General features: G+C 43.0%; 1 protein-coding gene across 1 annotated transcript in view; it reads left to right on the top strand.

Moving 5' to 3' along the window:
• The first annotated feature begins 3,009 nt into the window (after nt 1-3,009).
• Nucleotides 3,010-22,706, top strand: part of LOC311112330 (nuclear factor erythroid 2-related factor 2-like) — a 34,369-nt gene continuing 14,672 nt past the window's right edge. The window contains exons 1-4 of the mRNA XM_084155392.1: nt 3,010-3,295; nt 17,230-17,508; nt 20,767-20,862; nt 20,972-21,199. Coding sequence (XP_084011518.1) covers nt 3,254-3,295; nt 17,230-17,508; nt 20,767-20,862; nt 20,972-21,199 — 645 coding nt within the window. The 5' untranslated portion in view covers nt 3,010-3,253. The remainder of the gene's footprint in view (nt 3,296-17,229; nt 17,509-20,766; nt 20,863-20,971; nt 21,200-22,706) is intronic.

Below are 22,706 nucleotides of genomic sequence, written 5' to 3'. Positions count from 1 at the left end.
TGATTTTGTACGTTTCCCCACTGACAAAGACATGATCAGTCTATAATTTTAATGGTAGGTTTATTTGAACAGTGAGAGACAGAATAACAACAGAAAAATCCAGAAAAACGCATGTTGAAAATGTTATAAATTGATTTGCATTTTAATGAGGGAAATAAGTATTTGACCCCTCTGCAAAACATGACTTAGTACTTGGTGGCAAAACCCTTGTTGGTAATCACAGAGGTCAGACGTTTCTTGTAGTTGGCCACCAGGTTTGCACACATCTCAGGAGGGATTTTGTCCCACTCCTCTTTGCAGATCTTCTCCAAGTCATTAAGGTTTCGAGGCTGATGTTTGGCAACTCGAACCTTCAGCTCCCTCCACAGATTTTCTATGGGATTAAGGTCTGGTGACTGGCTAGGCCACTCCAGGACCTTAATGTGCCTCTTCTTGAGCCACTCCTTTGTTGACTTGGCAGTGTGTTTTGGGTCATTGTCATGCTGGAATACCCATCCACGATCCATTTTCAATGCCCTGGCTGAGGGAAGGAGGTTCTCACCCAAGATTTGATGGTACATGGCCCCGTCCATCGTCCCTTTGATGCGGTGAAAAACACCCCCAAAGCATAATGTTTCCACCTCCATGTTTGACGGTGGGGATGGTGTTCTTGGGGTCATAGGCAGCATTCCTCCTTCTCCAAACACGGCGAGTTGAGTTGATGCCAAAGAGCTCGATTTTGGTCTCATCTGACCACAACACTTTCACCCAGTTCTCCTCTGAATCATTCAGATGTTCATTGGCAAACATCAGACGGGCCTGTATATGTGCTTTCTTGAGCAGGGGACCTTGCGGGCGCTGCAGGATTTCAGTCCTTCACGGCGTAGTGTGTAACCAATTGTTTTCTTGGTGACTATGGTCCCAGCTGCCTTGAGATCATTGACAAGATCCTCCCGTGTAGTTCTGGGCTGATTCCTCACCGTTCTCATGATCATTGCAACTCCACGAGGTGAGATCTTGCATGGAGCCCCAGGCCGAGGGAGATTGACAGTTCTTTTGTGTGTCTTCCATTTGCGAATAATCGCACCAACTGTTGTCACCTCCTCACCAAGCTGCTTGGCGATGGTCTTGTAGCCCATTCCAGCCTTGTGTAGGTCTACAATCTTGTCCCTGACATCCTTGGAGAGCTCTTTGGTCTTGGCCATGGTGGAGAGTTTGGAATCTATTTGATTGATTGCTTCTGTGGACAGGTGTCTTTTATACAGGTAACAAGCTGAGATTAGGAGCACTCCCTTTAAGAGTGTGCTCCTAATCTCAGCTCGTTACCTGTATAAAAGACACCTGGGAGCCAGAAATCTTTCTGATTGAGAGGGGGTCAAATACTTATTTCCCTCATTTAAATGCAAATCAATTTATAACATTTTTGACATGCGTTTTTCTGGATTTTGTTGTTGTTATTTTGTCTCTCACTGTTCAAATAAACCTACCATTAAAATTATAGACTGATAATTTCTTTGTCAGTGGGCAAACGTACAAAATCAGCAGGGGATCAAATACTTTTTTCCCTCACTGTTCTTGGATTACGGAGGAGGAATGGAGGGAAAAAGAGAGGCAGAGGAGGTCTAAGAGAGAGAGGGAGGAAGATTGTGAGCTTGAGTCGGTTAAAAATGGCAGAAAAAAGGGAGAAGAATGGTAGAACATGTAAGCAGTGTGAGCTGAAGACAGGAGGATAAATGGAAGTGAATGAGGGTGAAGTATCTGAGATGATAGGTGTGGTGAAGTACTCGGTGCCCGAAGCTTACACCGAGGGTCAGGATAAAGATGAGTCTGTGACAGTAGGAGTTACGTTTTTGGAAAAAGTGGACCCTTGCCTTTTGGCTGATCCATTTGTTGTTTAAGGTTGTGTGAAACAGAGTTGGGTACAGTGGAATCAATGAGGGTAACCATAAGTGGTCTAGTGATAATTGTTTGTGTTTCTGCTGGTCAGAGGGAGAAGGCGCTCTGAGTTAAACAAATGGGGGCAAGAAATGTGAATTGCTTCGCTCTCACGAAAAGGGCGCCATTGAAAGGAGTGATTACTGGGGTAGCAGTAAATGTAAAAGTTGACAAACTGAAGGGGAATATTCCCTGTGTTTATGATGCTCGTCGTTTGGTGTGACGCAAACAGGGTGGCGAGAGTGGGGAAACAGAAGAGTCATTGTCTGTTCTTTTGAGTTTTGAAGTTGAGTCTTTGCCCGACAAAGTGAAGGTAGTTATCCTGTACGAGCTTATGTGCCGAATACATTACGGTATTACAGGTGTCAAACTTATGGGAATGTGGCAGCAGTGTGTAGGAGGGAGGTTCCAAGGTGTGAGAAGTGTGCAGAAGGGCATGAGACAAAGGAATGTGTAGCATTGGGGAAAGTAATGGTATGTGCTAATTGTATGGGTGCCCATGGGACTGGGGACCAGAAATGTCCCATGCGAGAGAGGCAGGTTAGGTTTCCAGGGTAAGAGTAGTGCAGAAGTTGTCATATGCTGAGGCAGTGAAGAATGTAGAGGAAGATGGGTCAAGGGGGAGGAGTGGTGAGAGTAGTAGATCTGTACCAGTACAGAGGGCTAGGCCAACAAGTGATATATGTTTCAGTAAGATTTGATTTTTAGCATTTATAGCAATGGTTATTAATTGTACTGCATGGATGGAACGTAAGTCGAATAAAATTGAGGTTGTGGTGGCAGCTGCAGAGAGGCATTTGGGTGTGCGAGACTTGACATCAGAAGAGTTACAGGGTGTGTTAAGTGGTGATGTCCCATCCTTTCAGATTGAGGGCATGAGGTATGAATAAATAGAGTAGGGTGGTGTTAATTTTATTTTATAATTTTTTTGAATTTGTGAGTAGTGTTAGATGGTAGAGTATTTCTTTATTTTTCAAGCAAAATATAAGGGAGTTGTACTCCAGTCGACTAGGTGGCGGTAATGCAACATATTTGATGCCAACCGCCGTTAAACCTCATCGAAGAAGAAGAAGAAGAAGAAGGAGTCCAGACAGCGCCAGGGGCCGATCCCACGGTCAGGCTGGCGCGGCTAGTGGAAGGGCCGTTCAGCGGCTGGGGTTTCTTTACGCTTTCATTATTTCTAGACCTCATCTTTTATTTCTATACAAGTGAACTAGCTTTATATTCAGGACGCTGTTCGGTAAGATGTAATTTGATTTGTGTTAGTGTAAGGGACTTTAAAGATAATTGCGGCTCTGGGCGTTTAACCGCAAATTCACAAGGGAATATCAACTGCGCAATGATGGAGGTAGATTTGTCAAGTGCTCATCGAAGTCAACAGGTAAGAGAAGGGGCCGAATAACATACTTACCTTTATAGGCGGCCTAACTAATTTGTTTGTGACTATAGAAATTGTGTCATAAACCATTGTTGTTTTCTTACGGTAGGCTACTTATAATGTTGCAGTATAGGCAACATAATATAGTAGACAGAGGAGTAGGGCTAAGAAACTGCATCATAAAGTAGACAAGGCAACCTGGATTAGGCTACTTTGATATGTAGCCTAAATAAAGCCTAATACATGTAGCATAATAAATAAACGTGGATTGAAATGATATCAATAGTCATAGAATCTCACGTTTTCGAACATTTGCTTGTTGTGAACCGTTTCTCATACATCTGTAGAAAAATCTGGGAAGTCATTGGACCGCCGCATACTTTAGTTCTTTACCGCAGCTGTAACAAAGTTTCAACCTGTTTCATAAAGATTCAAATCCATATGTTTTAGGTAGAATTTGAAAGCAGGACGTCTTTGAATGGGTCCGAAAAAAAACATTTGATACATAATGCGATGCAGTTTGTTTTGTGTCGAGAACAGTTTGTTTTGTGTAGGGTACCCCCCCCACACACAGCGTGGGGGTACCCTATAGCGTGTGATCTCTGTATTGATGGCATATCATCAGTTGCCACCTTTGCTCAGTCCACTAGGTACACAATTGTAGGCGGTCTCATAGAGGAATGTTTGTTTGTAAAACTTATGTTTTGAAGTTCTTGGGCAAATATGTATCAAAACGATGTATCAAACCAAAATATTTTTTCAAAGCATTGTATTCAGATAAAATAATACATTTGTCTTAACTAAACATTCTCAGTAAAGGTAACAGACACATTTTACTTGATATAACTGTGATATGTGGTTGAATGCACTGACTTTAAGTCGTTCTACATAAGTGTCTGCTAAAATGACCAAAATTAAATGTGAAAAAGAACCTGCAAAGCACAGTGGGTGTTATAATAAAGTCTGCCCCCAAACAGTTTGTATTTTAATCAAATTTGGCCTTGTTTCAGGGGTGGAGCTCATAAGACTAGTGGCCAGTGTGCTTTGCAAGTGTTCATGTTAACATTTACATTTAGGTAATTTAGCAGACAATCTTAATATAGCAAAGTGCTATCAAGACTTCTTATACCAATGCAGCAAATTTGGGGTGACAGAGGGCCACAAAATTGTGAACCGCTATAAAAAAAAAAACATGGTAAGGAAAAGTATTTTGGACTTGTTACAAAATACATTGGATTGTAGTTCAGGCCAGCGAAAATACAAAAAAATACTCCAAAGTAATTGAAATACATGTAACAGAAATATTGCGCATCTCTGATTATAGGCCTACTGCACTTTATCAAGCTGATCTGTAGGCTTATTGTATGATGTAGTTGGACCTTGTAGGTGGATGAACGGCTCTCTTGTTATGATGGAATGTGTCATTGTATACACATCAATGAAGAGCCACAGCAGTAAATATGACCGTCTTCATTTATTTTGTATGAATTTTTTTACCCCTTTTTCTCCCCAATTTCGTGATATCCATTGGTAGTTAGTCTTGTCTCATCGCTGCTACTCCTGTACGGACTCGGGAGAGGCGAAGGTCGAGAGCCATGTGTCCTACGAAACACGACCCTGCCAAGTATTTCACCAGTGGGAATCATCGGGTCAGTTGCTGGACTGACGCCGTTAGTTTCAGTCCCCCTCAAAGCGGAAAATGTAACATCGGAAGCAGAATACACTCTGCACGTCGATGCATTTATTCCTGAGACGGCCGCAATGCTTGCGGAAGTGTCCGTAGGACAAGAGAAGTTAATCTCAGCTACAGTATCACATGACTCCCAAGGAGGAGTGAAGTGGCTCATTCACAGAGACTGCTGGCTTGAAATCATGAAAGTACTGGTCAATCAGGTTTGCTGATTGAATGTGACAAGATATTGTAATATCTCCTTGGGTCAGATGCTTCACAGAGAAGTTTTGAGACACCTTTTTCGAAAGGGGTTCTTTTGATAGATGCTCTTTGTGGATGACTGTGTTGCAGTCAGCGGTAGGAGACAACAGTATGGTCAGTGGAGACGTCTTGGACGTGTAGTTTCAGCATGAGTCGCATTGTGAGAGGCGAGGTAGTCTGTGTAAAACCTTGAAGTGAAGTATCTCATCGTTCCGTTTTCAACAAACATTTAGCTGGGTTCAAAGCCCTTTTGAGAACATTGAACAACGTTTGAGAGATGAGCGATATTGTTGAGCCCGAATCAATTAGCGCATGACAGGTTAAGCAGTCCTCCAGGACTGTTTCCAGGTATGGGCTGTTTGAGTTGCGTTTTGTGGTCATATTCCCCACAAAGTGCAGTGGTCGTTCGTAACGACGTGATGTCATTCCTGTTCATGGTGAAAACAGATTGACTTATCGGGTTTCGAGTGGAATTGGCTCTTGCGATGTGCTTGACCTTTTTCTTCGCAGCATTTGTATCAGAGACTATAGACAAAGCTTGTGGGCTTGTCTTGATTGAGCGGGCCCTGGATAGGTTCTCGAGTGAGAGCGGAAGTAATTTGATTGTTAAAGTCCTTGCTAAGGGAGTTAATTCTGGCGGACCTGTTGTCCGGCAATTCCACGTCTAGTCATAGTGACTTGTCTTTTTCCTGTTTATCAAATTCTTTCTGGTTCTTTATTTCTCTTAGCAGAGCTTTTAGCGAGTATTGGCGTATGCTTCTGTCGTCATTGAACCCTTTTTCACCCTTGTTACCCTTGTGCTCTGACACTTTGGTTGGATTGGGTGCAGGAACGTAGCGATCCAGTCGATTGTAGCGGTAGTAGTTTCGCTGGCGACGTACTTTACAGTTATTTCAACCGTGGTGGGTATTGGTATCGTGGTTTCGTGGTAGAAACCGTTGTTGTGCATCTTCTCTTGACGCTTCAATACCTGATAATGCACCCTCTAACTGGAGTGAGTGCTCCTGTTCAAACTCCAAAATCGAGATGTCAGGGCTCTTAGTGCTGTGCACTTTTGATGCCTCAAAAGCTGTGCTCGCAAGCGCTCTGAGTTCTGAGATTGGCAAACCAACGTGGGCTGTAGGGCATGTTCGACAGAAACATTTGTTTGAATGGTAATTGCTCTTCCATTCCGGATTCAGTGAGTATGCCAAAGTAAGCTGAACGAAGCCTATGATAGTAAGCTTGTGGGTGTTCTTTCCGAGCTTGCTTGACAGTGTTAGCCAGCGAGCTGTCGTGTTTGCGAGTCGCAGAACCGCTGAATTCTATTTTCAAAGCTGTGGCAAGTTTAGCGTAGTCATTTTGCACGTGTTGCTGTTAGAGACGAATGAACCATGTCACGTGTCTATTCGACGTTCGCTTCAACAAGTAAAGCCTGTCAGCACCCATAGCGTTCGGGTAGCCATTCAAGGCGTCCTCTATGTCTGCTAGGAACTTATCAGCGTCATTTGGCTTACCTGGAATGGGGTCAAAGGTGCGGATGTTTTTGACGAGTTTGTCAAGGCGTTCCGTGCAAAGTTTGTAGGAGGGTTGGCTTCATCCTGTGGGGAATTGTGGGCCGAAAAGGCCAAGAGGAGAAGCGAAGCTTTGGCTTTGTTGGCGAGGAGGTGCCATATTACCCTGTGCCGAATGGCCAAGATGGGGAAGACTGAGGGACAAGATCTGCAAGAGGCAAAGTGTGAAACCTTCTGTCATTTTCACTCCTTTGTGTACCGAGCTCCAGTTGCGAGCTTGGTTGCTTAACTGGGTAGTCACGCTGTAGTGCGTGACTGTTCTGGAATTCCTCCAGATTTGCATTTGCATTTTATTGCATGACATAAGTATTTGATACATCAGAAAAGCAGAACTTAATATTTGGTACAGAAACCTTTGTTTGCAATTACAGAGATCATACGTTTCCTGTAGGTCTTGACCAGGATTGCACACACTACAGCAGGGATTTTGGCCCACTCCTCCATACAGACCTTCTCCAGATCCTTCAGGTTTCGGGGCTGTCGCTGGGCAATACAGACTTTCAGCTCCCTCCAAAGATTTTCTATTGGGTTCAGGTCTGGAGACTGGCTAGGCCACTCCAGGACCATGAGATGCTTCTTACGGAGCCACTCCTTAGTTGCCCTGGCTGTGTGTTTCGGGTCGTTGTCATGCTGGAAGACCCAGCCACGACCCATCTTCAATGCTCTTACTGAGGGAAGGAGGTTGTTGGCCAAGATCTCGCGATACATGGCCCCATCCATCCTCCCCTCAATACGGTGCAGTCATCCTGTCCCCTTTGCAGAAAAGCATCCCCAAAGAATGTTTCCACCTCCATGCTTCACGGTTGGGATGGTGTTCTTGGGGTTGTACTCATCCTTCTTCTTCCTCCAAACACGGCGAGTGGAGTTTAGACCAAAAAGCTCTATTTTTGTCTCATCAGACCACATGACCTTCTCCCATTCCTCCTCTGGATCATTCAGATGGTCATTGGCAAACTTCAGACGGGCTTGGACATGCGCTGGCTTGAGCAGGGGGACCTTGCGTGCGCTGCAGGATTTTAATCCATGACGGCGTAGTGTGTTACTATTGTTTTTCTTTGAGACTGTGGTCCCAGCTCTCTTCAGGTCATTGACCAGGTCCTGCCGTGTAGTTCTGGGCTGATCCCTCACCTTCCTCATGATCATTGATGCCCCACGAGGTGAGATCTAGCATGGAGCCCCAGACCGAGGGTGATTGACCATCATCTTGAACTTCTTCCATTTTCTAATAATTGCGCCAACTGTTGTTGCCTTCTCACCAAGATGCTTGCCTATTGTCCTGTAGCCCATCCCAGCCTTGTGCAGGTCTACAATTTTATCCCTGATGTCCTTACACAGCTCTCTGGTCTTGGCCATTGTGGAGAGGTTGGAGTCTGTTTGATTGAGTGTGTGGACAGGTGTCTTTTATACAGGTAACAAGTTCAAACTTGTGCAGTTAATACAGGTAATGAGTGGAGAACAGGAGGGCTTCTTAAAGAACAACTAACAGGTCTGTGAGAGCCGGAATTCTTACTGGTTGGTAGGTAGATTTTCTGGATTTTTGTTTTAGATTCAGTCTCTCACAGTTGAAGTGTACCTATGATAAAGATTACAGACCTCTACATGCTTTGTAAGTAGGAAAACCTGCAAAATCGGCAGTGTATCAAATACTTGTTCTCCCCACCGTATATGCGGATGATACTATCATGTATGCTATTTCCCCGACTGTTGATCTGGCTGTGTCAAAACTACAGTCAGATATTATAGCTACAGTGGTTCCTTAATTAAAAGTTTCAAGCTTATGCCGCGACCGTTTTTGGTAGATTGTGGTAAATTGCGTAATTCTGTCATTGTGTCACACTATCACAAGGGGGAGTTAGAACGCTGATCTATCGGTAGTCTAAGTTGTGGCATAAATTGACTATCTTTTCATAAATTAATGACGGTGTGAATGTTTCAGTCTGAGTCTCTCTTTTCTGGCACTAGAGTCCTGCATCAGGCAACAACAACAAAAATTGCTGCTCGGTAGTCCCGGAGTTGAGGGAGAACTTGGGTAAATACAATGGCGCAATTACACTTGACATGTGGACTGATGATTTTAGAAAAATAGGATATTTGTGCCTTACAGCCCATTACATAAATGAAGAGTGGATGTTATTCACCACTGAGTGGGACAGTGCTACAGCTGCACCATTGTGAGCATCTTTACTGGATATATCACTGCTTGGTATGGCAACTGCTTGGCATCTGACCGCAAGACGCTACAGAGGGTAGTGCGTATGGCCCAGTACATCACTGGGGCCAAGCTCCCTGCCTCTATACCAGGCAGTGTCAGAGGAAGGCCCTAAAAATGTTAAAAGAATCCAGCCACCTATGTCATAGACTGTTTTTCTCTGCTACCGCACGGCAAGCGGTACCGATACACCAAGAATGGAACCAACAGGACCCTGAACAGCTTCTACCCAGAAGCCATAAGATTTCTACAGTAAATATTTAGTCCAGGTAGCTATTTGGTGAACTATTTAACTATCTGCATTGACATATTTTGCACTAACTTTTTTGACTCGTCACATACGCTGTTGCTACTGTTTACTATCTGTCACTTTTATTTCTAGTTACGGTATATGTACATATCTAACTCAATTACCCCGTACCCCTGCACAACGACTCGGTACTGGTACCCCTTTTTATATAGCCAAGTTATTGTTACTCATTGTGCATCTATTGTTACTTTAATTGTTACGTTTTACTTTTCAATTTTTTCTCAATTTTCTTTCTCTGCATTGTTGGGAAGGACCCGTAAGTAAGTGTTTCACTGTTAGTCCACTTCTGTTGTTTACGAAGCATGTGACAAATACATTTTGATTTGATAAGAGCATCTGCCAGATGACTAAAATGTGAAATAAATGGCCTCTAGTTTAGAGAGAGAAGTGGATCTGAGTGTCTGCAATGAGCTTGCAAGATCTTGCCTGCTCAATGTGTACATTTATGTTTTTAAAATGTAGTACTTTGTGTTTTATGTTGTAAATGTGTTTTTGCATGATATTTTGTGTGCCGCTATTTTGGCCAGGTCAGAGATTTTCAATGAGACTAACCTGTTAAAATAAAGGTACAATTTAAAACATTTAAATAAAGATCATCCTGAGATTGGCCTCTAGTCAGGCTGCTTGATCAGGTTCCAATGCTGACTGATTGATAGGCCTGCTAATCTAACTAATGCATGTAGGTGTGTTCACCTCTTCCTTTCTTTTGTTAGTTGATAAATGGGTTTGCGTGGGCCTGAAGTGAAAGCTATATTGTGTAGTCGTCTGAGATAAGATTGACAAATAAGCCTTTACCTTAGTCAAGCTCCCAGGGCCAGGTGAGTCACGCAACTCTCACGTTAGTTTTCCTTTCATACTATTGACCTAGTCAACTGACACCACACATTGTATTTCAAGGCATTTAGCTAGACACATGAAAATGCATTCCATTGTGTGGTGGGATGGTCATGCTGCCATGTTATCTGCACCATCCGCACGCTAAACAGGAATGTGTACGTGCAGTTACATCAGCCTCTTTGCTGTAATCTTTTCCCAGGTGGTGAAAGGTGGGGTGGTTCTAAGGAGTTTTCTGAGGGCCAGACCGTCACTGCACCACAGTACATATTATACTGGAGCCACAGTTTTAATGAAATGTTGGCACAATACTACAGTGCCTTCAGAAAGTATTCACACCTCTTGACTTTTTCCACATTTTGTTGTGTTACATCTTTAATTTCAAATTGATTAAATTGAGATTTTGTGTCACTGATCTACACACAATACCCCATAATGTCAAAGTGGAATTTTGTGTTTGGATTCTTTAGCAAATTAATACAAAAATGAAAAGCTGAAATGTCTTGAGTCAAGTATTCAACCCCTTTTGTTATGGCAACCCCTAAAAAAAGTACAGGAGTAAAAATGTGCTTAATAAGTGACATAATAAGTTGCATGGACCCACTCTGTGTGCAATAATAGTGGTTAACCTGCTTTTTGAATGACTACCCCATCTCTGTACCACACGTACAATTGTCTGTAAAGTCCCTCAGTCGAGAAGTGAATTTCAAGCACAGATTCAACCACAAAGACCAGGGAGGTTTTCCAATGCCTTGCATAGAAGGGCACCTACTGGTAAAAATAAAATAAAGCATATCCCTTTGAGCATGTTGAAGTTATCAATTACGCTTTGGATGGTGTATCAATACACTCAGTCACTACAAAGATGCAGGCGTCCTTCCTAACTCGGTTGCCGGAGAGGAAGGAAACCGCTCAGGGATTTTACCATGAGGCCAATGGTGATTTTAAAACAGTTAGAGTTTAATGGCTGTGATAGGAGAAAACTGAGGATGGATCAACATCATTGTAGTTACTCCACAATACTAACCTAAATGACAGACTGAAAAGAAGGAAGCCTGTACAGAATACAAATATTCCAAAACATGCAACCTGTTTGCAATAAGGCCCTAAAGTAATACGGCAAATAATGTGGCAAAGAAATTCACTTTTTGTCCCGAATACAAAGCGTTATGTTTGGGGAAAATCTAACACAACACATCACTGAGTACCACTCTCCATATTTTCAAGCATGGTGGTTGCTGCATCATATTATGAGTATGCACAGGCAAAATCCTAGAGGATAAACTGGTTCAGTCTGCCTTCAAACAGACGCTGGGAGACAAATTCAACTTTCAGCAGAAAAATAACCTAAAACACAAGGCCAAATATACACTGGTGTTGCTTACCAACACAACATTGAATGTTCCTGAGTGGCCGAGTTACAGTTTTGACTTAAAGTGGCTTGAAGATCTATGGCAAGACTTGTAAAAATCTGTCTAGCAAGCTCTTGAAGAATATTGTACAATCCAGGTATGCAAAGCTCTAGAGACTTACCCAAAAACACAGCTGTAATCGCGGCAAAAGGCACTGTGTGTGTATATATATATATATATATATATATATATATATATATATATATATATATATATATATATATATATATATATATATATACTGCTCAAAAAAATTAAGGGAACACTAATATAACACATCCTAGATCTGAATGAATGGAATATTCTTATTAAATACTTTTTTCTTTACATAGTTGAATGTGCTGACAACAAAATCACACAAAAATTATCAATGGAAATCAAATGTATCAACCCATGGAGGTCTGGATTTGGAGTCACCCTCAAAATTAAAGTGGAAAACCACACTACAGGCTGATCCAACTTTGATGTAATGTCCTTAAAACAAGTCAAAATGAGGCTCAGTATGTGTGTGTGGCCTCCACGTGCCTGTATGACCTCCCTACAACGCCTGGGCATGCTCCTGATGAGGTGGCGGATGGTCTCCTGAGGGGGATCTCCTCCCAGACCTGGACTAAAGCATCCGCCAACTCCTGGACAGTCTGTGGTGCAACGTGGCGTTGGTGGATGGAGCGAGACATGATGTCCCAGGTGTGCTCAATTGGATTCAGGTCTGGGGAACGGGCGGGCCAGTCCATAGCATCAATGCCTCCCTCTTGCAGGAACTGCTGACACACTCCAGCCACATGAGGTCTAGCATTGTCTTGCATTAGGAGGAACCCAGGGCCAACCGCACCAGCATATGGTCTCACAAGGGGTCTGAGGATCTCATCTCGGTACCTAATTGCAGTCAGGCTACCTCTGGCGAGCACATGGAGGGCTGTGCGGCCCCCCAAAGAAATGCCACCCCACACCATGACTGACCCACCGCCAAACCGGTCATGCTGGAGGATATTGCAGGCAGCAGAACGTTCTCCACGGCGTCTCCAGACTCTGTCACGTCTGTCACGTGCTCAGTGTGAACCTGCTTTCATCTGTGAAGAGCACAGGGCGCCAGTGGCGAATTTGCCAATCTTGGTGTTCTCTGGCAAATGCCAAACGTCCTGCACGGTGTTGGGCTGTAAGCACAACCCCCACCTGTGGACGTCGGGCCCTCATACCACCCTCATGGAGTCTGTTTCTGACCGTTTGAACAGACACATGCACTTTTGTGGCCTGCTGGAGGTCATTTTGCAGGGCTCTGGCAGTGCTCCTCCTGCTCCTCCTTGCACAAAGGCGGAGGTAGCAGTCCTGCTGCTGGGTTGTTGCCCTCCTACGGCCTCCTCCACGTCTCCTGATGTACTGGCCTGTCTCCTGGTAGCGCCTCCATGCTCTGGACACTACGCTGACAGACACAGCAAACCTACTTGCCACAGCTCGCATTGATGTGCCATCCTGGATGAGCTGCACTACCTGAGCCACTTGTGTGGGTTGTAGACTCCGTCTCATGCTACCACTAGAGTGAAAGCACCGCCAGCATTCAAAAGTGACCAAAACATCAGCCAGGAAGCATTGGAACTGAGAAGTGGTCTGTGGTCACCACCTGCAAAACCGGTGTCTTGCTAATTGCCTATAATTTCCACCTGTTGTCTATTCCATTTGCACAACAGCATGTGAAATGTATTGTCAATCAGTGTTGCTTCCTAAGTGGACATTTGATTTCACAGAAGTGTGATTGACTTGGAGTTACATTGTGTTGTTTAAGTGTTCCCTTTATTTTTTTGAGCAGTGTATATTCTCTCTCTCGCAGTCAAAAGTTTTAGAACACCTACTCATTCAAGGGTTTTTCTTTACTTTTACTATTTTCTACATTGTAGAATAATAGTGAAGACCTCAAAACTATGAAATAACACATGGAATCATGTAATAACCAAAAAAGTGTTAAACAAATCTAAATATATTATATATTTGAGATTCTTCAAATAGCCACCCTTTGCCTTGATGATAGCTTTGCACACTCTTTGATAAAATACCAAGTCCATATTATGGCAAGAAAATCTAAAATAAGCAAAGAGAAACGACAGTCCATCATTACTTTAAGACATGAAGGTCAGTCAATCTGGAACATTTCAATAACTTTTTTAAGTTTCTTCAAGTGCATTCGCAAAAACCATCAAGCGCTATGATGAAACTGGCTCTCATGAGGACCGCCACAGGAATGGAAGACCCAGAGTTACCTCTGCTGCAAAGGATAAGTTTAGAGTTACCAGCCTCAGAAATTGCAGCCCAAATAATTGCTTCACAGAGTTCAAGTAACAGACACATCTCAACATAAACTGTTCAGAGGAGAGTGTGTGAATCAGGCCTTCATGGTCGAATTGCTGCAAAGAAGCCACTACTAAAGAACACCAATAATAAGAAGAGACTTACTTGGGCCAAGAAACACGAGCAATGAACAGTAGACCGGTGGAAGTTTGTCCTTTGGTCTGGAGTCCAAATTGGAGATTTTTGGTTCCAACCGCCGTGTCTTTGTGAGACGCGGTGTGGGTGAACGGATGATCTCTGCATGTGTATTTTCACCGTAAACATGGAGAAGGAGGTGTTATGATGTGGGGGTGCTTTGCTGGTGACACTGTCTGTGATTTATTTAATATTCAAGGCACTCTTTAGCAGCATGGCTACCACAGCATTCTGCAGTGATACGCCATCCAATCTTGTTTGGGCTTAGTGGGACTATCATTTGTTTTTCAACAGGACAATGACCCAACACACCTCCAGGCTGTGTAAGGTCTATTTGACCAAGAAGGAGAGTGATGGAGTGCTGCATCAGATGACCTGGCCTCAATAATCCCCCGACCTCAACCAAATTGAGATGGTTTGGGATGAGTTGGACCGCAGAGTAAAGGAAAAGCAGCCAACAAGTGCTCAGCATATGTGGGAACTCCTTCAAGACTGTTGGAAATGCATTCCAGGTGAAGCTGGTTGAGAAAATGCCTCATGAAGCTGGTTGAGATAATGCCAAGAGTGTGCAAAGCTGTCATCAAGGCAAAGGGTGGCTATTTGAAGAATCTCAAATACAAAATATATTTTGATTTGTTTAACACTTTTTTGGTTACTACATGATTCCATATGTGTTATTTCATAGTTTTGATGTCTTCACTATTATTCTACAATGTAGAAAATAGTAAAAAATTAAGAAATACCCTGGAATGAGTAGGTGTTCTAAAACTTTTGACCGGTAGTGTATATATATCTCTTTTTAAATACATTGTTGATATCATCTGGTTGTTTTTTTCAAATAGCTAGAATAAAATGTACGATAACTCCCAGTGTCAATCATTGCTAATGTCTTCCTTCACATTGTCATGCACATGCAGTTGTCATTGTATCATCATATTTTAAATATGCATATTGAAAAATAGTGAGGAATCGAATTGTTACAAGCCTGAAAGACGTCAGAAGTAGCAATGCCTCAAATGTCTGATATTTCTGTACCCCATTCACTCATAACTTTAAAGGGGCAATCAGCAGTTGCTACATCCATTTTAGGACTTAAACATTAATAATAACTTTTTTTAAATAAATGCTTCTTGAGCTTAGTTTAACTGTCGTACCCCACCAGATCCAGAAATATAAGCTTGTTTTACTCCAATGATTTTTAAAGAAATTATATCTACAGAAACACTGTATTGCCTCAACATAGTTACAACTAAAATGTTTATATCATATATAGATTGTCAGTCCTTGTATCCAAAGCTCAGTGATTACATTTCTCCAGCCCCATCCGTCAGCTTTTTACCGAAATAGTGGCATGGAGAACGCTTTGTTATTGTTTCAAATGCTGTTTGGTCCTTTAAAGGAGAGGTGATTCCTAGGCAGGCAGGCAGGCAGGCAGGCAGGCATTTTTTTCTGAATTGTCTGTTATTTTATTTTGAAGGGTAGTCCCTGAGATACTGTATGTGAAAAACCTCTAAAGCTGCCCTGATTTTATATAAGCACTTCCAGGCAGCGCTACACAGTAGTGGAAAGACTATAGTGTGACCGCCTAGTCATAAAGCAGGGAATAATCATTGAAAATCTGCCCCAATACTATGGCAATAATGCTATCACAACAGCCGTCCAGCCATAAATATGAAGTAAATGGCCGATTTTGATATTTTAATGGTGGTTAAAACATAACTGGTACGGGAGGAAAATGTGTGCTTTGCCAGAATAGTTTGCATGTTAAGTTATCTATTGCGCCAAAGGGTTGATGTTGGTTGAGTCAAGGTCACCGTCTGTCCTTTTGATCCTCACTTCGCATTCCTTTGAAACTCTTTCGTAATGGATGTTTAGCTTGTTACGGAGTCAACACCACACACTCTTGAAGCTTCATGGCCACATGATAAGCTGAATGTGTTTGTGAAAAGAACCCATGAAACCCAGAGATAGTTGTGCTGCTTGGACACCAATGAACGAAAGAAAAATGGCCCGTGTCCCAGAACAGAGATTAAGCCTTTTAAGCCGGACATAATTGTCAATGGAGAAATTCATATTTTTGTCCTGGGCTAGGCTTAATCTGGGTCCAGGAAACATCCCCACAATGTCTGTGGCTCCTACCGTCATCTTGAAAATAAATTAGTTGAGACATCAACTCTTCAGATGTGTGCCTTGCTAGCAGGTGTATTCAACAAATGCATTTTGCATGATGACTGTAGAAGTGAACAGCCTAGAGCAGTTACTACAACAGTCCAGTGGCAGTCCTTTGAATGAAACTGCCTCAAAGTCCAAACACGTTTGGCAGTCTACCAGCTAGATATTAAGTGTGATGTTCTTTGTCATAATCATCAAAGTTTAATATTCAGTGTAAAAACTGTAGACAATAGAATATAATAGAAATCTTATGAAACAACCAATGATATAATAACTGTGAGGTTCTTATATGGGTTCAGCTTTATCAAACAGAACTAATTTGTCTTGTTACCTATTGGTCAGATTAGATTTGGCCCAGTGCCAGCATGTTTGCGATTGGACTGAAATCCAAGCCTGCTGAATAATAATGACCATCAGAGAGTCTCGGTCAATAGCTTATTCTTGAGTTGAGCAGCATCTTTCAGCCACACTGTGTGCTGCTCTCGCATATAGAAACAAAGGCTGATCAAGGACATTAAAAAATGCTGGCTTTGTAAGCTGTGCAATATGTATCTATAACTTCATGCATGTAATAATCTTTATTTTACTCTGCGCTCTTTTGTGGATCTTGCTCAGTCATTCCTGATGGTATTTGGTGGTTTAGCTAGATGCTGGTTTTGGAGGTTGCTGTAGTGTACATGTGGGTGTGGAGCCATCCTGCTTTAAGAAAGAGGAAAACGGCATGTATTATTCATACATCCTCCTCACACGTCTCATCTGATTGAGTTGTGTTATGGCTGAAGGTGGGGGTAAGGGACAGCTGTCCACAGGGAGGGGAACGAGATACAATACGTGGCACAGAGAAGCTTTTTGGGTATTGTCGACACACCCTTTTTGTTCCCACTCTTGTCTGCCTTTTGTTTGTTCGTGATGGTTGAGGATACAGAATCCATCTTATACTAACACTTTGTCAAATACTTCAGGATCCCTGCAGTAAAAGTGGTTATTTAAAGAACCCTGCTATCTCTTTATCTCACTATGGTCGTTGTTCTCCTGCCAGGATATGGACTTGATTGACATCCTGTGGAGGCAGGACATTGACCTGGGTGCCGGGCGGGAGGTGTTTGACCTGAGCCTGCGGCAGAAGGAGAATGAGCTGCGCAGGCAGAAGGAGCTGGAGGAGGAAAAGAGGCTGCAGGAGGGAGCAGGAGGGAGGGAGCAGGATAAGGCCTTGCTGGAACAGCTGGAGCTGGATGAGGAGACTGGAGAGTTCATGCCCCGCCTGCTACCCAGTGAAACAGAGCTGCCCGACACAGATACCACACCAGAGGGAAACCAGGTATGTGTCTGTCTGTCAGTCACATTTTTACATTTACATTTTAGTCATTTAGCAGATGCTCTTATCCAGAGCGACTTACAGTTAGTGAGTGCATACATTTTTCATACTTTTGAAAAAGTCACACCAGTGAGTGGCCCCCCTCTGGAATAGAAAAGAGTAACGAGATGAGCATTTATGCTAGGGAAATGCATGTATACAGTACCAGTCAAAAGTTTTGATACACCTACTCATTCCAATTATTATTATTTCTTTACTATTTTCTACATTGTAGAATAATAATGAAGACATCGAAACTATGAAATAACACATATGGAATCATGTAGTAACCAAAAAAGTGTTAAACAAATGAAAATATATTTTATATTTGAGATTCTTCAAATAGCCACCCTTTGCCTTGATGACAGCTTTGCACACTCTTGGCACTCTCAACCAGCTTCATGAGGTAGTCACCTGGAATGGATTCCAATTAACAGGTGTGCCTTCTTAAAAGTTAATTTGTGGAATTTCTTTCCTTCTTAATGCGTTTGAGAGAATCAGTTGTGCTTTGACAAGGTAGGTGTGGTATACAGAAGATAGCCCTATTTGGTAAAAGACCATGTCCATATTATGGCAAGAACAGCTCAAATAAGCAAAGAGCAATGACAGTCCATTACTTTTAAGACATGAAAGTCAGTAAATCCGGAAATGTCAAGAACATTAAAGGTTTCTTCAAGTGCGGTCGCAAAAACCAAGTGCTATGATGAAACTGGCTCTCATGAGGACCGCCACAGGAAAGGAAGACCCGGAGTTACTTCTGCTGCAGAGGATAAATTCAGAGTTAACTGCACCTCAGATTGCAGCCCAAATAAATGCTTCACAGAGTAAAGTAAAGTAACAGACATCTCAACATCAACTGTTCAGAGGAGACTGCGTGAATCAGGCTTTCATGGTCGAATTGCTGCAAAGAAACCACTACTAAAGGACACCAATAAGAAGAAAATACTTGATTGGGCCAAGAAACACAAGCAATGGACATTAGACCGGTGGAAATCTGTCTGGTCTGATGAGTCCAAATTTGTGTCTTTGTGAGACAGAGTAGGTGAACGGATTATCTCTGCATGTGTGGTTCCCACCGTAAAGCATGGAGGAGGAGGTGTGATGGTGTGGGGTTGCTTTGCTGTTGACACTGTCAGTGATTTATTTAGAATTCAAGGCACACTTAACCAGCATGGCTACCACAGCATTCTGCAGCGATACGCCATCCCATCTGGTTTGAGCTTAGTGGGACTATCATTTGTTTTTCAACAGGACAATGACCCAATACCTCCAGGCTGTGTAAGGGCTATTTTACCCAGAAGGAGAGTGATGGAGTGCTGCATCAGATGACCTGGCCTCCACAATCACCCGACCTCTAACCAATTGAGATGGTTTGGGATGAGTCGGACGTCAGAGTGAAGGAAAAGCAGCCAACAAGTGCTCACATATGTGGGAACTCCTTCAAGACTGTTGGAAAAGTATTCCAAATGAAGCTGGTTGAGAGAATATTTTGATTTCTTTAACACTTTTTTGGTTACTACATAATTCCATATGTTATTTCGTAGTTTGGATGTCTTCACTATTATTCTACAATGTAGAAAATAGTACAAATAAAGAAAAACCCTTGAATGAGTAGGTGTGTCCAAACTTTTGACTGGTACTGTATGTGCAGATGTTTTGTGTCTTGTTTTTTTAAAGATTCATTTTGAGGGTGGTGTAGTAAAGTGAATAAAAATAAGTCCTCTCACTGTCAACTGCGTTTATTTTCAGCAAACTTAACATGTGTAAATATTTGTATGAGCTTAACAAGATTCAACAACTGAGACATAAACTGAACAAGTTCCACAGACATGTGACTAACAGAAATGGAATAATGTGTCCCTGAACAAAGTGGGGGTCAAAATCTAAAGTAACAGTCAGTATCTGGTGTGGCCACCAGCTGCATTAAGTACTGCAGTGCATCTCCTCCTCATGGACTGCAACAGATTAGCCAGTTCTTGCTGTGAGATGTTACCCCACTCTTCCACCAAGGCTCCTGCAAGTTCCCAGACATTTCTGGGGGGAATGGCCCTAGCCCTCACCCTCCGATCCAACAGGTCCCAGACGTGCTCAATGGGATTGATATCCGGGCTCTTCGCTGGCCATGGCAGAACACTGACATTCCTGTCTTGCAGGAAATCACACACAGAACGAGCAGTATGGCTGGTGGCATTGTCATGCGGTACCACATAAGGGAGGAGGATGTCTTCCCTGTAACGCACACGTTGAGATTGCCTGCAATGACAACAAGCTCAGTCTGATGATGCTGTGACACACCGCCCCAGACCATGACGGCCCTCCACCTCCAAATCGATCCCACTCCAGAGTACAGGCCTCGGTGTAAAGCTCATTCCTTCGACGATAAACGCGACCCCCGATCCTTCACCTCTGGTGAGAAAAAAACGCGACTCGTCAGTGAAGAGCACTTTTTGCCAGTCCTGTCTGGTCCAGCGACGGTGGGTTTATGCCCATAGGTGACGTTGTTGCCGGTGATGTCTGGTGTGTACAGGCCTACAAGCCCTCAGTTCAGCCTATTGTGGACAGTCTGAGCACTGATGGAGGGATTGTGCGTTCCTGGTGTAACTCGGGCAGGTGTTGTTGCCATCCTGTACCTGTCCCGCAGGTGTGATGTTCGGATGTACCGATCCTGTGCAGGTGTTGTTACATGTGGTCTGCCACTGCGAGGATTATCAGCTGTCCGTCCTGTCTCCCTGTAGCGCTGTCTTAGGTGTCTCACAGTACGGAAATTGCAATTGATTGCCCTGGCCACATCTGTAGTCCTCATGCCTCCTTGCAGCATGCCTAAGGCACGTTCACGCAGATGAGCAGGGACCCTGGGCATCTTTCTTTTGGTGTTTTTCAGAGTCAGTAGAAAGGCCTCTTTAGTGTCCTAAGTTTTCATAACTGTGACTGCCTACTGTCTGTAAGCTGTCTTATCGACCGTTCCACAGGTGCATGTTCATTAATTGTTTATGGTTCATTGAACAAGCATGGGAAACCGTGTTTAAACCCTTTACAATGAAGATCTGTGAAGTTATTTGGATTTTTACGAATTATCTTTGAAAGACAGGGTCCTGAAAAATGGATGTTTCTTTTTTTGCTGAGTTAACCTTATGTTTAGTACTGTATCAAATAAAGTAGCTTTTTTTTACCAGCTTTATCGCTCAAACAGCCAGTAATTTATATCTGTGTGTGTTTTTGTAGAACACCATATTTTCCAGAGTGGATGGGAATGCACTTTCATTTGATGAGTGCATACAGCTTCTCGCAGAGACATTCCCTTTAGTAGAAGCCATCGAGGTAAGAGAATACACTACCAATACCTACAAAGCAGTAACATAATTATAATCTGTCTCTCCTCTTATGAATGCATCCCCTCTAATCTCCAGTATTTTTCTGTGTTTTCTAGCCCCCCCATCCTCCTCCTGGTTATATCATGCTCTCCCCTTCCATTGGCAACAGTAGGCCAGATATGCTGACCTCCCAGCAGTCACCTGTGGCCCAGAATCCCATGCTCTCTGCTCTGCTGGCTCCCACTGCTCTGCTGGCTCCCACTGCTGTGCCTGCGTCTCTGGCTCCAGCCCCTGTGGATGTGGAGCAGGCCTGGATGGAGCTGCTCTGCCTGCCTGAGCTCCAGGTACAGTTGAAGACTGAAGTTTACATACGCTTTAGCCAAATACATTTAAACTCAGTTTTTCACAATTCCTGACATTTAATCCTAGTAAAAATTCCCTGTTTTAGGTCAGTTAGGATCACCACTTTATTTTAAGAATGTGAAATGTCAGAATAATAGAGAGAATTTTTTATTTCAGTTTTTTATTTCTTTCATCACATTCCCAGTGGGTCAGAAGTTTACATACACTCAATTAGTATTTGGTAGCATTGCCTTTAAATTGTTTAACTTGGGTCAAACGTTTTGGGTAGTCTACCACAAGCTTCCCACAATAAAGGGTGAATGTTGGCCCATTCCTCCTGACAGAGCTGGTGTAACTGAGTCAGGTTTGTAGGCCTCCTTGCTCGCACACGCTTTTTCAGTTCTGCCCACAAATCTTCTATAGGATTGAGGTCAGGGCTTTGTGATGGCCACTCCAATACCTTAACTTTGTTGTCCTTAAGCCATTTTACCACAACTTTGGAAGTATGCCTGGGGTCATTGTCCATTTGGAAGACCCATTTGCGACCAAGCTTTAACTTCCTGATTGATGTCTTAAGTTGTTGCTTCAATATATCCACATCATTTTCCTTCCTCATAATGCCATCTATTTTGTGAAGTGCACCAGTCCCTCCTGTAGCAAAGCACCCATACAGCATGATGCTACCACCCCTGTGCTTCACAGTTGGGATGGTGTTCTTCGGCTTGCAAGCGTACCCCTTTTTCCTCCAAACATAACGATGGTCATTATGATCAAACAGTTCTATTTTTGTTTCATCAGACCAGACAACATTTCTCCAAAAAATACGATCTTTGTCCCCATGTGCAGTTGCAAACTGTAGTCTGGCTTTTTTATGGCGGTTTTGGAGCAGTGGCTTCATCCTTGCTGAGCGGCCTTTCAGGTTATGTTGATACAGTGAGGGAGAAAAGTATTTGATCCCCTGCTGATTTTGTACGTTTGCCCACTGACAAAAACATGATCAGTCTATAATTTTAATGCTAGGTTTATTTGAACAGTGAGAGACAGAATAACAACAACAAAAAATCCAGAAAAACGCATGTCAAAAATGTTATAAATTGATTTGCATTTTAATGAGGGAAATAAGTATTTGACCCCCTCTCAATCAGAAAGATTTCTGGCTCCCAGGTGTCTTTTATACAGGTAATGAGCTGAGATTAGGAGCATACTCTTAAAGGGAGTGCTCCTAATCTCAGTTTGTTACCTGTATAAAAGACACCTGTCCACAGAAGCAATCAATCAGAATCCAAACTCTCCACCATGGCCAAGACCAAAGAGCGCTCCAAGAATGTCAGAGACAAGATTGTAGACCTTTACAAGGCTGGAATGGGCTACAAGACCATCGCCAAGCAGCTTGGTGAGAAGGTGACAACAGTTGGTGCGATTATTCGCAAATGGAAGAAACACAAAATAACTGTCAATCTCCCTCGGCCTGGGGCTCCATGCAAGATCTCACCTCGTGGAGTTGCAATG

Source organism: Coregonus lavaretus, assembly GCF_964263955.1.
Source record: "Coregonus lavaretus genome assembly, chromosome: 38".
Classification (NCBI taxonomy): Eukaryota; Metazoa; Chordata; class Actinopteri; order Salmoniformes; family Salmonidae; genus Coregonus; species Coregonus lavaretus.
The sequence above is the reverse complement of the archived record's forward strand: the minus strand, read 5'-3'. Positions and strand labels throughout refer to the sequence as shown.